This window comes from Uranotaenia lowii, chromosome 2 (genome assembly GCF_029784155.1).
Source record: "Uranotaenia lowii strain MFRU-FL chromosome 2, ASM2978415v1, whole genome shotgun sequence".
NCBI classification, from domain to species: domain Eukaryota; kingdom Metazoa; phylum Arthropoda; class Insecta; order Diptera; family Culicidae; genus Uranotaenia; species Uranotaenia lowii.
In genome coordinates, this window is record NC_073692.1 from 337,385,476 (window position 1) to 337,399,820 (window position 14,345).

Here is a 14,345-nt window from a genome sequence, read left to right on the forward strand (position 1 = left end):
CGGCAAAATGTATTATACGGATTTGACGTTTGAGTTGAAGATTCGGATTTTCGTTCGTAGAGAGATCTGGCGTGACCGCCAGATGTTTCGGAGACTCGCAAATGCGAAACGGGCCTTTCTGATCCGGGTTTCGATGTCTTTCCTGGTTCACCATCTGGCGTTATCTGGCTACCAAGATACTGGAAGCACTCCACTTTCTTAACTTGTTGCCCAGCTACTATGAAACTGGAGGGATTTCCTGTGTTGTTTTCCATCGACTTGGTCTTTCCGACATTGAGATCTGCTGCCAGAATCTCATTCATTACGATTAGAAAAAGTACCGGTGATAAGATACATCCTTGTCTCACTCCAGCAGTTACCGGGATTGGATCGGACAAGATACCGTCGTGCAAGACCTTGCACGAAAATGCCTCGTATTGTGCTTCGATGAGATGGACTAGTTTCTCTGGGACCCCTCGTCGCCTTAGAGCCGCCCAAATGTTTTCATGGTTAAGTCGGTCGAATGCTTTTTCGAAATCAACGAAACCAGCAGAAGAGAGTCCTGGAATTCGTTGATTTGTTCCAGTTTTATTCGTAGCGTGGTCCACACATGATCGTCCGGATCGGAATCCAGCTTGTTTGCTGTCGGAGTGTAGCGTCGATTTTCTCCTGGATCCTGTTCAGGATCACTTTACAGATTACTTTTAGAGTTGTACAGATCAACGTTATGCCTCGCCAATTACCACACTCGGTCAGATCTCCTTTCTTCGGGACCTCTACGAGGATACCCTGCATCCAGTCGGCCGGGAATGTTGCAGTATCCCAGATGTCAGCGAAAAGACGGTGCAACATTTATGATGATAGGGCAGGGTCGGCTTTCAGCATTTCAGCAGGGATGCAATCGATCCTAGGTGCTTTGTTGGATTTCATGTTTTTGATTGCCGCTACTATTTCAGCCAGCGAGGGCGCTCCCGAGTTGACGCCATTTATGCGGCTTACTGTTGGCGCTTCGAGCTGCGGGTTCTGTTGGCCATCGCTATCCGTGACTCGAAAGAGTTGTTCGAAGTACTCAGTCCATCGTTCGATCGGTCAATAGCTGACCTGCTTGGTCTTTTAGCGGCATTCTAGCATTAGTCCTTGCACCACTGAGGCGGCAAGAAATGTCATAAAGTAATCGGAGCGTCTCTTTCTCCTTCTTCGGCTTGGGAGTTTATCCAGGCTCTCTTGTCTCGTCTACAAGCTCGTTTAACTGCCTTTTCCAGCTCCGCATATCGGAAGCGGGCGGCTGCTTTGGTTGCTTTGGCTGACGGTACGTTCCGACTATTGCCTTTCTCCGATCATCGTGCATCCTCCAAGTTTCATCCGACATCCATTCACTTCTTCTTCCACGAACTTTACCGAGAGTACCATGGCTCGTCGTGATAAAGGCATTCTTGATTCCACACCACTGTTCTTAGACTGTTCCGTCTGTCGGCAGCTCCGAGGCTCAGGATTCAAGCTGTTCAACGTAGGAGGAAGTGTTCTTAAATGGGCATATTAGGTAATATGCGCATGCAGCCGATTGACGGAATGACTTAAAGCTCAACATACCTAATCAGTGCAGTTTGGAGGTACTACGCTTTTGATACATGGTATGAACATATTTAATTGTCATGTAAAGTCCAAAAATGAGAAAATTCAAACAAAATTTTTGTCTGTTTTGTTGAAATATATTGAACTTTAATACTCGCATGTACCGAATCTGTAAACAAAAATGTTAATGGTTTTTCTTTCTCATTCAGCTGGAAATCGAAAATGGAATAAATCTAAACATTTGAAAAAGCTGTAGACGATCAGATATTGAAATAAGAGACAGGTTTTGAATGCCCATATCAGGCAGTTTAATTGCCTAGGTGGGGGGGGGGGGGGGACGGGGGGATCTCAAATCCAATCCATATCCATATTTAGTTTCAATTCCATATTTATTTTTGACAATTTATTTACAATTATTCAAAATAAAACTCCATACTGTTAGATATTCAATTGAGAGAATTATTTTATTTTCGTCGAATTATTCGCCAGTCACCATCCTTGCGTTTTTGTACTTAAGCTTTAATTGGCCAACATTCTTAATGAAAAAAATATTTCTTAATTTTAATAATCGTTTCATTTTAAATTTGAGAGTTTTTCAAATTTTGAAACAAGTTAACTCATCATAAAAGCTTATCAGTGATAAAAGCTTCAAGCATTTCTTACTTAGCTAACACCAAATATTATCTGGTCGTTTTCAACTTAACAGAAAACCCAATATTTTCGATAGTATCGCTTAGAGTGAAATATATCTTTATATTGTAAACCAAAATCTCAAAAAATCGGTATGAAATCGGTAAGTTTTGCCAAAAATCGGTATTCGGTATATACAGATTCTTGGTCGAAAATTTGCTCAAAAATTTCACCAGTTCCCTGATTTTTTAAAAAGAGGTTGGCCCTGCTTGTAAGTGAAATAGCCCACCTGATTGACTTGTTCTTCCTAATTATACTTCCAATATCAGCACACGCAATACATTCACTCCTCAACAGTTGATAAGTAGCCATGATTTGTCGAACTTAATAATCTAAAGAATACACGTGAACACATACTTAGGCAGAAAGTGCGGTGGATAACCAACAAACATATATACTGATAGAGGCACAATTAAGTGAAATAAACATAATGGAAATATCGGTTTTAGCTTCTCAGACCCCGATTTTAAGTATTAAAAAAAAAATCATAATTTTCCGGATAACAACCCTACAGAGAGTATAAGTACATGGACCATAGGAAGATGCGACTTATGCACAAATTAGAGAATTTTTTTTTAAAATTTTCGATGTTTGTGTCAAATAAAACTAAAACCAAACCTACATTGCTGACATCAACAACTTGCTGTCCCTACGTAAGAAGATTGATAGGAGTCCAATTACCTTCCAAAAAACTGTCGCAGCGTTCAAATCAAAAAGGTTGTCTGCATCTTCACTTCACTGGGACGACGTTAATTGTTTCACCTGTCAGCATCAGTCCACCATTCTGCGACCCAAAAACTTTTCCCATTCGAAAAAGGTCTCCGGAGACACGTTCATGTGCTTTATTTGCGCATTAAAGTTCCAAAAAGTTGGGGGTGGGGTCTTTAAATCGACAACATAATTCAACGCCTCACCAAGTGTCTGTCAGATTAGGGAGTTCAATTCCTAAAGACGGTAGCCAAGAATCAGTGGGAAGAGATCAAGATAGATACCAGCGAAAATTAATTTAACTAATTTAATTACTGACGCCCTACTCGGGCTTGTCGTTTGGTAGCCAACTTTAGCCTTTGGGTTGATCTTATTCTCTTTAAAAGCACGAAATCAAACAAACTGATAAATGCATTTTATTCCTTGGGAAGGAAAGTTTGCCGTATGAATCCGAAATGTAGAGCACCTAATGGTAAGACAATGCTTTTGCACTCCAGCTTGAATTAATTCACTATCCACTTAAAGACGTGGTGCAGCACAGAGTGGTCGTCCGACGTCGTCTTCCGGATCCGGTCCTGGAGCAAAGATAACCCTTGGGCTAAGCCATTATTTTTACTGGGATCGGTGTGTAAGGATAAGGATAACATTTTACCGAAAGAGCACTTGAGAACAACTTTCTTTCGAACTAAAAAAAGGATAAGTATGTTCAGTTTCTAAAGGAAACCTTCGAAAGGTTGTGCTTCGTTGTTTGTGATTTATTTTTCAAATTCACTGAACGAAATTGAGCTTTAAACAGTATTGGAAATTCCAAAATTTTTTAACTAATCTAATAGAAAATCTAATAGCCATCGCAATTTGCTACAACTATCGCAATTTGCTCGGAAGGTATTTTGGCGAAAAAAAAACTGTTCACTATCCCCTTTATTTAGATCTTATCATAAGCGCGTTTACTGTTGTAATTCTGAATTATTTACTCAAATTGACAACTAAAGGTTTGAGCTAATACCAATAAGATTTTTTTTTTCAAAAATCTACAAAAACAATCTAAAACAGACGCTTAAAACTTTCACATTTTAATGAGTCATACTGTATCTCTCTACAACTTTATAGTAGTTGGCCCGTGCTGAACAAAAATTAAGTATGTGATAATAATGCTTCTAAATTAATTCTACCCTCCCATTTTCCCCACCTTTCATTTTTTCTTACATTTTTTTTCGCCTACATTATTAAAATAATCTTCAGTTGTTCACATTGTTCAGGACATCACTTTTCATCGATAAGGCCGATAAAATTGAGTAACCAACTGATTTTTTTTTAATTTGCTTTGCTTTCCTTTAACTGGGTATTTTTTAAATTATAGTTGCAAACATTAATCGGAATACAGGCCAGATTTGGTGCCAGTTTATGTCAGGCATCCTGCGTATTCCGATGGCAATCTCTTATCCAGTTAGATATTAAATTATTCATGATACTCCTAGTTATTATTGCATTGCAGATAAAAATTATTTTACTTTTTAATATTTTGGATTCAGCCTCAATAATAATCAAGAAAAAAAAATTTTATGATCACTATACGAATTATCATGTCTCTTTTCAGAAGCGTCAAGATTGAAATGGTTTTAATTTGATGCATTGATTAATATTTATCTCAGAAAATTATAATGTACATAAGCTCTAAATTTCATCTAGGTTAAAATAAAACTGATGATTTTTACAGAATTTACATAAAAATCGAAGCATACATTACATGGTTTATTCCATGTTTATTCTTACAAGTTTTCTATTTTAAATTTAACTCTTAAACAGGGTTTTACTTCAAGTTATCGTATCAAAAATATTGCGAAAAATTGTAACAGATTTTTGTTTATATTCAGACATTCTTCTATCTGAAGGTTTTTAAAACTTACCACAACGATCGGCTACACAAGCTTTATTTTTGATATTGGGAATGCATTTTAACTCAAGATTGTTAAATAGACCCGAACCTCCTTAGGGGGCATCCATAAATTACGTAACGCACCGAGGGGGGGGAGGGAGTAAGCTCGAGCGTTTTGAATTGTGACATAGGGGAGGGGGGGAGGTATGCTCATCGTTACGTAACGATTTTCCCTTAAAAATTTCAGTTTACTTAGCGCAGCTGTTTTGATGTCATGCACTTTTTGCAGAATGATGAGCAAACCAAAATCAGCTTAAAATTTGTAAGCTTCAACATGATTGAAACTGTTTTGTAATCTTTCCTCTTTAAAGATTCTTAGATATATCTACCCCTTAAAAATGTGTATTGAATTTTCGAGAAATAACCGTTGGAAAACCGAATATTAGGTACATTTACCCCCAAGATTTCAAATCAACCTCAAGACGGAAATTTGACTTTTTTGTCAATTGATTTAAAAAATACATTGCTTATTCCGACGGGTTTTACTTAGTGGAGTATACTTTACATAACATGAACTAAATAAAGTAAACCAGATAGATCACCAGTGAAGAAGCACAGAGCGACTTGTAATAAAACAATCAATTTATTTTATCAGAGAGCTTTCATCAATTAGAACTAAGAAGAATGTTAAAAAAAATTATGTTTAAATCAATTTTTGATCTTCGAAAATCAGTATTTGAAAACATGAGAAGATGTGGGGGGGGGGGGGGTAAGTATCAGCGTTACGTAATTTTTATAGGGGGGTACGTCAAAGCGTTACGATTTGTGACATACGGGGGGGAGGGGGTCAAAAAAGTGCATTTTTTGCGTTACGTAATTTATGGATGCCGCCTTAGTTAACATCTTTGAAAGATATATGTTTTAGATACAGAGTCGTTTTATAATTGTTGAAAAGGTATGAATGGTCCGGGAAAAAATTATGTAACATTTAAACGTACCATCAAACGGGGCATCATGCAACAGCGGGGTTAGATGCAACATTTATATAACACCACACTTAATCAATTATTAATTTAATGTTTTGTAATAAATTTATCTTTTAGTGATTACAAAATGATGATGACATAATTTCTCGCATCTTAAGCTAATTTTTTTAAGTTTTTTATTTTTATATCAAATTTGAAAAATCGAGCAATAAATGTACAAATTTTAACATTTTTCGATGCCGAAAAAAACTTTACTCAGTATGACAGATTGGCTCGATAATATTGCTCATGCTTATGCTGTATCGAAACTGTTGGTGTAAAAATATTTTTCGAACAGTTGCCAAGCTTTTTTAAATATATATTTTTATAATTCAGTTAGGTGTAAAATGCAACAAAATGAAAATCAAAGAAACACCTTGTTAATCTCGTTACCACGTGCTGGAATATGAATGTTTTGCATCACGCGTTAGTAAACATTGAATTCCATTCATCCAAACATTTATTTTTATGATTTCAGCTTGTAGAATTTGTCGTAGTATTATTTAACCCTTTAAATGTATGCAGCATCCATATTTTCAGGAAAAAAATATATGAAAATTTGTATTACAGACTGCAACTGGTATTTTTATGCGTAATGATGTTAAAGGCATCGCACATATATGAAAAACTATGAATTTTCCTACGTGTTCATAAGATTTTTTATTTAAAACAAAGTTTTTTGCAAGTAGCCCGATTTTCTTAGGAGGCTGAAAATCGCATGTTTTAAGAAAATTAAAAATAACTAAAGAATCCAATAATTTTTCTAACTACGCCAATTTGATGTCCCATCATCCTTAAAACTTTTGATGCATACGGGGTAGGATTAACTGTGAACATAAGTTTTATAAAAGTCATTGAAGTTTAAAATTGTTGCATGTTGACCCAGTTGACGGTACCTTGAGAATATGAGTTTTTTCTTTAAATTCTTTGTCAATCCAGCCTTTCCTGTTAAATTCATTATTATCCTAAAATAACAAGGACTTAAGTTAAAGTCGTTACAATATTCATATAATAGAAAAAAAAAACAGATTTCGAAAAACTTTAAAAATGTAAACGATTGAAGAAGAGAAATATATAAAGCCTCACTTATACAATTTTGTGAATTTAATCAGTTCAAGCAAACAAGTTAAATATCAGGCGATTTCAGGTTCAGAAACAAGCAGAAACAGAATCAGAAAATTAGACAAAATCCGGCTTGTTTCTAAAAATCTGCAAAAAAAAGAAGCCTTATTAGGTTATCAGGATAAGCCTCCAAAATCAGGAAAATCTTGAAAAATCAGGCCCATTGGCAACCCAGCTTGCAACCAGTATCAGAGAGTGAGAGAGCGACATAGAAATCAAGTCCAGCTCAGCAAGCGACTCGGTGTTGGGTGGTAGTCAGAGATGATTTCCAGAAATGACTGGAAGATTAAGAAAAAATGTCTGGAAAAGTCTGGATGGCGTACTTTAAACCTAGATGAAAACCAGTTTTTTATCGCCAGATTGAAATATTTCAGTAGGGAATAACACTCTATACTTGATAATAATCATAAGTTCTACACAACAAAAATTAATTCCTGTAAAATTACTCAAATGTCCTGTAACAAAAAGGAGCAGGTCATTTACCGTAATATTTCAGGTCGAAATCATGATTACGTGACATTTAATTTTTAGTGAACAACTTTTTAACAGGACATTTGCTGTAATAATAAATGAATCTTCGTTAACTTTCAAGGAAAACAATTTGAAATTACAGGTTTTATTAATTACAGGTGATTTATTTTAAAGGTTGCAGTTTTCAGTGACACGTAATAGTCAAAAAATTTTTCTGTGTATACACTATCAATGTCTGAGACTATGTGGTGTTGTCGGTGATACTACGTTTTATGCTTAACTTCCTGTTTCACAACCATTTTCGTGGCATTCCTGACTCTTCAATTACTAATTCGAACAATTTCCTGCCATTTCTCATTAAAAGTTTTAAGTTTTTAATGATTTGTTAAAAAATTCATGTCGACACTCAAAAGCATGGAAATGATCGGAAGAAATGACAAAAGTCTGGAAGTCTGAAACCTAAAAAAAGTCTGACAAAAGTGCAAAAAGTCTGGAAGATCCAGACAAAATCTGGATGGTTGACATCACTGAGTGGTAGTTGGTTATGAACAGCGATGCCACACATACCGATTTTCCGGTATTTATACAATTTTTTTTCACGACATTTTAGACCAAGAATCGGTATATACCGAATGCTTAAAACTATCGTTTTTTTATTTTTATGTGCCTTATTAGCCAGCAAGTCTCAGCGTAGTCGAAAGCATATTTGTCTCCTATACCAACCGTTTTGAGATCGAATCTAAATCATCGATTTACATGGTTGATTAGAAATTAAAGTTTAGTTTAAGACGTTAATGATCATAGCTTAAAGTTGTATGTATAAAACTTGTTAACCAAGATAAGTGCATATGCTCGTGATAAATAGCACAAGTCAACAAAATTTAAAAAAATCTAAAGAGCAAATAATATAAAAAAATTTTGATTTCTAATACTCAATCATTTTTTTTGGTTACTCTTGTTTTAGAGAAAACTTTTAAAAATAATTAAAAATTCATTAAATAAATTTGGGCACTTTTTTGGCAAAGCTATGAGGCTTTACACATATTCAATTAATTAATTATCAACACTCTCGAAAGCCGCGAGCAATTATGACTTCTGAAAAAAAAGTTATTGTAGTTTTCTTTCCATTTTTTTGTCTAAATCTGCAAAAAACGGCAATTTTGACGAAATTTTAGAGAAATATTAAACTTAATAGAAATTTTCGAAATTTTAAAAACCATTAGTCAAATCGTTTCGCAGTCTTAAACAAAGTTGTTGAATGAGCTTATACTTAATGACTTTATTGAATGATGTCAGAAATAGCCGTAATTTAAAGGGTTTAAATTTCTAAAAATTGTAGAATTTTTTTTGAATAACAATGCATCTCTGAAACCAAAACATGTCGGCAAGATAGAAATCCATGATTGAATGAATGATTATAAATAAGTTTCTTAGTTATCAAAATTCGATTTTACCCAAAACTGACCAATTTTAAAATCTCCACACGGATTTTCACTAAATCTGACAAATGAATTTAGGACGTCATTTAGGACGTCAAAATGACTTATTAAAACAAACGCACCAAAAATGCTGTTATCCTGTGTAAGAACTTAGTACCGTAAAAATTAAATGATAATAGTCTTTGGAGTGAATAAAATACTAAAGCCGCAGTGTCTCTTTAACAGAAAATATGATGTTTTTAAATTGATGATACTAGCAAAATGGCATTTTTTTAAATTCAGTTTTTCAATATAACTTCGGAAATAAATCGGTTTCTTGGAAATTTTCATACCGGATTTCGATTTTTTGGCTTGAAAGCACCAATTTTGTGGCATCACTGGTTAGTAGTCGCTGCATTATAAGGTTGCATAATTTCCTTCTACAGTAACTTGAAGACAATAAAAGTAGGTCATATTTTCCCCATAGATTGTACACCAAAAAGTAAAATTTATTCATGCTTCGAATCAAACTGAAGCTTTTTGTTCCCCAGGGTTTGAGGAATTTGAAATTTGCATCTAAATCGACTCAGTCTAATGTTATAGTCCAATTTCAATTCTATTTAAATGTCTCACTATTGTCTATGGAGATTTATACCCCATATGTACGTAATACTAAAAAAATAAAAATATGATTCCACTGCATTATTTATTTCCTATTTGCAATCACCCAATCAGCATTCCATCCAAGCAAAACTAATTGGAATTTCTTTCTTCCCATCCGCTCTCTACAATTGCAGGCAAGTGGCCAATTTTCCGACGGCAGCCACCGGTTTAGACCATGCGAACTGGAATCTTTGCTGCGGGATCTCACATATCCGGAAGAAGGTTACGAGCTGCACGCGGCCGCGCTTCGGAATCAACTTCGCAACATCTTGGAACGGGACCCGGCCGACGTTGTGGACTATCAATCCTTGAACGAATACGGAGGAACCGGAAGCGGTGGTGGAGGCTATGAAAATTCCGGTCCGTACGAGGATAAACGGTCGTATCGTTCGCTCCTTCGAGATGGTGCCGTATTTGGCAAGCGTAATCTTGGCTCCTTGGCTCGTGCCGGCCTGTTGCGAACTCCCACCAACGATTATCTGAAGCGAAGCATTGCAACGCTTGCCAAAAATGGCCAGCTGCCGTCCTCGAAGGAACCGGATTCGACCGAGGACACCAGCACCGGGGGAGGTTGGACCGATGACAAGCGGAACGTGGGGTCTGCCTATAAGTCGGGCTATATGCTAAATGGAAAACGCAACATTGCATCGTTAGCCCGGAAATACGAGCTTCCCGGCAAGCGGAATATCCAATCTCTGCTCCGCACCGGAATGCTTCCGTCGATTGCCCCGAAGCGCAACGTCCAATCATTGGTACGCGATAATGCGCTGCCCCACTACGGCCCGGATGGGATCAAGCGCAACATCCAAACGCTGGTCCGCGACTGGAATCTGCCAAAGCAACAGCAGATGCAAGGCGGTTCCGGAGCACCGGATAATGGTAAGAGGAAACGCCAGGCTGCCGATATGGAACCGATCCGATCCGGTGGTAAATTGCGTCCCATTTTATGGGTGATTTAGCATCGCGCACCTGTCGGCAGCTGCTCGGTTTATTATTAGTGCATGCATGTGCTCCTTCCTATGGGTACGCATATATTTTATGTTGGCGGGTATTAATTTTGCAAATCGATTTCCGGATGATCATCATCGGAAAATCGGAACATGTGTGTCCGATGGCTTTTCGAAAAACGAATATCAGCTGTCGGTAAGTCGGTCATAAATTAATTGGTATTTAAGTGCCACTGGCGAAATCCGTGAATGCTGTGAATGCAATCGATTTACTGTTATATTAATATGCATTCTCAGACTTGTGGACACTAATCGTTTATTGAATGTTTTGACAAAAAATATAGTTCCAATATTATTTATATTTAAAAAAATACGTCAAAACCAAAAAAAATTACCACGGAAAACTAATGTTAGCCACCCTCATAATGCTAGCTGATGAAGTGCGTTCTCGGATCAGATCAACTCGTTCACTTATTGGGCGAAAGAGAAGCTTCAGATATAAGTTGGTTAGTCTTTATTGGTGGCGCTGCCTCTGGATCGAAGTGTCGAAGTGCATCAGAATTTACAATGCAGACTGGTACATCGTGCGAAACTAAATTAATAGCGCCCAAGATGGACGAGATAGATTGACTTAGTTTGTATCAACTTTAAAATATGTAACAATGTTTCATACAAGCTCATACTCGGAAAACTTGCAATTAAATATCAAATGTCACAACTTAGAGAGGACGTAGCTTTGTTTGTTGTTATTTTATCAATAAATCCCTATACTAAATTGAGAGTAATTGAAATTTACACAACTTGTTTGAAGACACCAATATTTAGGAATTTTAGTTCTGGGTCCAATTAAAGGAACCAGTTCAGTACCAAAATAGGAACAGTAGGTCCAAAGTTGGAAATTTTTATCATCCATATCTTTTCAAATCTTTTAATAACGGTGAAACCTATGTTGAAAATTCTCATTGAAATTTGCAGATAAGATCCTCAACTATAAATAAATTTCCTGAAAAATATAAATCTCCCGTCCGTTTATGAGAAACACATGATTATTTAAAAACCAATACCCAAACCAATTCCCAATAATATGCTTCCTGTTCCTGAGATATTTACCTTTCCACGACACCATTTGGGTCAATATAACCTGATGCGTACAAAAAAAATTGTTTATTTTATTCCAATGTACTGAGAAACAGATATTTTGGAGAAACCAAGTATGTTCTTTGAAAATAATAACAAAAACAAAGTAAAGCTAAAATTAATATTAAAAACCGTTTTTTTCTCATCCTTTCGCAGGGGTCATGCTAATCTTCTCTGTATCGTTCCAAACTATATGTCCAGATATCGTATAGAGGAAAGTGGTCAAAATCAGAGGTGCAAATTATCAGTGTCAGACAGCCAATATCAGCTCATTTTGATACTGCTTAGCATGTCTTTGGCACTGATTATTGATCAGCGAGCTACAATGTCATGACCAAGTTGAATGAACGACATCATGCCTACTATGACTTTTTTCTTCTTACAGCCAACAACTACATGTTTTCAACTGTTGCGCAACTGAGAACGTAAAATCCCTCCCAACACTGTCAGAAAATGAAATGGAAAGACGATCGTATGTGGGATGCGAGTGGAGTGCAAAAATGTCATTCAATATTGACATTGCTGCCTGACTGACATTGTAGCTTGGTCATTCAACTAGAAGACGACTCTGATATTCTTTCGATAACATTGACTACTAGACGTTGGTCAGGGTGGAACGATATTGGCTGAAATTTACCATCCTTGATTAAAATTATCAGAAACCTCTAAAAAATTTACTCATCTATGAAAAGGTTTATTGTTAGAAAATCCAAATACCTATTATTGAATCAGTTGAAAACAACAAAACAGTCAGAATTTAAAAACAATTTTTTTCTGGTCTTTTTTCATTAGTAACCGGCCTCGTGTAATTTACTGCAACTTTTCAACCAAGTAGGCTCACAATACATAATAGAGTAATAAAAAAGTCGCAAATCACTCAAATAAAATGAAAAGACGTAAGTCAAACCAAAAAGTTTTTTACCAGATTCCTTCAAGAAATGTATAAAAGTTACAAAAAAAAGACGATGGCCAGTATTTTTGTCCTCTGAAGAGAAGTTTGAAACGTCAGGACAATTTTTAAATTTTGATTCTTTAAAATTCAAACTTCCCGATAGAATTCAAGAACAGTTTTTGGTTTACAGTTACAGTATTTTGAACGATCCTTTTAAATAATTGCCTTGAAATAAGACTGATTTTCGAACATGCCTCAAACATGCTCTCGTCATTTCTATTTTTTTTAAATACTCCTGGTCAAATGATTTGGACAGAATTATGGGCTGAACTGAGATAGAAGAGGTTGTGAAAATTCAATGCCTATTTTGCAAATCTCTGTGTCGAAAATGCGCTGAAAAGTTTGCTGTACCAAAGATGATATGATTGAAAAAAGCACTACTGGCATACAGACTCGATACAAAATGGTGCATGACCACTACATTCAAGGGACACAAGAACCAAGAACCTGTTACTCACGCCAACTAAATCAGCAAACCCCTCGTTTTCTGTGTCATGAATTATAACACCATCGTCCGGCAGCTCGTGACTACGTCAGGCGTTGTCATTATCGTACCGAGAAGAACGAATTAAGAGGAGGAAGATTCGAAGAGTGTTTGCCGTGCAACCGCGTGAAAATTGTTAAGTGTTCACAAAACTTACTTTCTTGTGCATTTACTTATCCAAGGTGGCATAAAAGCCCTTTAGTTACTCGACGTAACACTTTCCGCTCATATCAGCCCACAGCGCATCAGCGCGCAATATTAAGTATGAACTTTGTAAATCTTACTTAGTATTTATAATAATTAGTTTTCCTTTATCAGTTGTCTCCCTATCAATTACTATCCATCGTTTGTACCGTATTGATATTTCGATCTAGTTATTGAAGAAATTCAAGGTGAGCCATTCAAAGTAAGATTTCACTATCATTACCTAACCTAGAATGTAACATCATAGGTACCAAACCGATCACTCCCAGTTTAGCAGATTAAAGAAGGCGTAGAATACCTGTGCAAGGCAGGAGATCACTATAAGTATGTCACATTTAGTTCTTCCAAAATTTTTAAAACTAATGAATTGTATTTGTAGGAATTTTGTAATAAAATACACTGCTGGATTTAATAACAAAATCATCGATCTTCACACTGCCTCGTTACATTTTACGAAATTCTTATATGGCGAGTGTTGCTTCAAACGGATCGGATCTAACGATTATGGATAGTATCGAAGAAGGTAACGGAAATACCACTCATAAGGAAAGCAGTAGTCCGCTACCTGGTGGTATGACATCCGGAGAACCTTCAGAGCAGCAAAAAGGCGCTATAAAGAAGAGCAAAGGAAAGTTCAAGAAAGTGAATAAGTCTGTGAAAATCCTGGAAAAGGCTGTTCACAGAGAAAGGCGAAACCCTATAAGAGTCACTCGGAAACGAACTAATCATCATTGTCCGGCATGTGAGATGCCTGATACTAGCAGGATGGTCATGTGCGACTCTTGTTCATGCTGGTATCACTTCACGTGTGTGGATGTATCTTCAAGCGTCGCTGACGAGCCCTTTTGGTCATGTCCGAAATGTATCGCGAGCAAGAATCCACAAACCACGAGCGCGTTAACTAATCGTTCCATACGTCAGGAAAATGATGCAAATGCCATTGCTCAAACATCCGAAAACGCGCCTGGGAGGAAAGCTAAACCGGAAAGTATTCGATCCACAACAAGCAAAAATAGTTCACGTGGTGAAACAAAACGTAGTGCTGAACTACGTTTGCAAAAATTGAAGGAGTTGACCATGCTGAAGGTGCAGTATCT

General features: G+C 36.5%; 1 protein-coding gene and 1 pseudogene across 6 annotated transcripts in view; one reads left to right on the forward strand and one right to left on the reverse strand.

Moving 5' to 3' along the window:
• The window catches only part of LOC129748824 (uncharacterized), a 156,567-nt gene that overhangs the window by 84,717 nt on the left and 57,505 nt on the right, over positions 1–14,345 (forward strand). For all 6 annotated transcript variants that reach the window (XM_055743580.1, XM_055743579.1, XM_055743581.1 and 3 more), the window contains one exon: positions 9,659–10,403. In XM_055743580.1, the coding sequence (XP_055599555.1) occupies positions 9,659–10,403 (745 nt within the window). The remainder of the gene's footprint in view (positions 1–9,658; positions 10,404–14,345) is intronic.
• On the reverse strand, positions 11,723–11,822 carry LOC129750204 (U6 spliceosomal RNA; annotated as a pseudogene).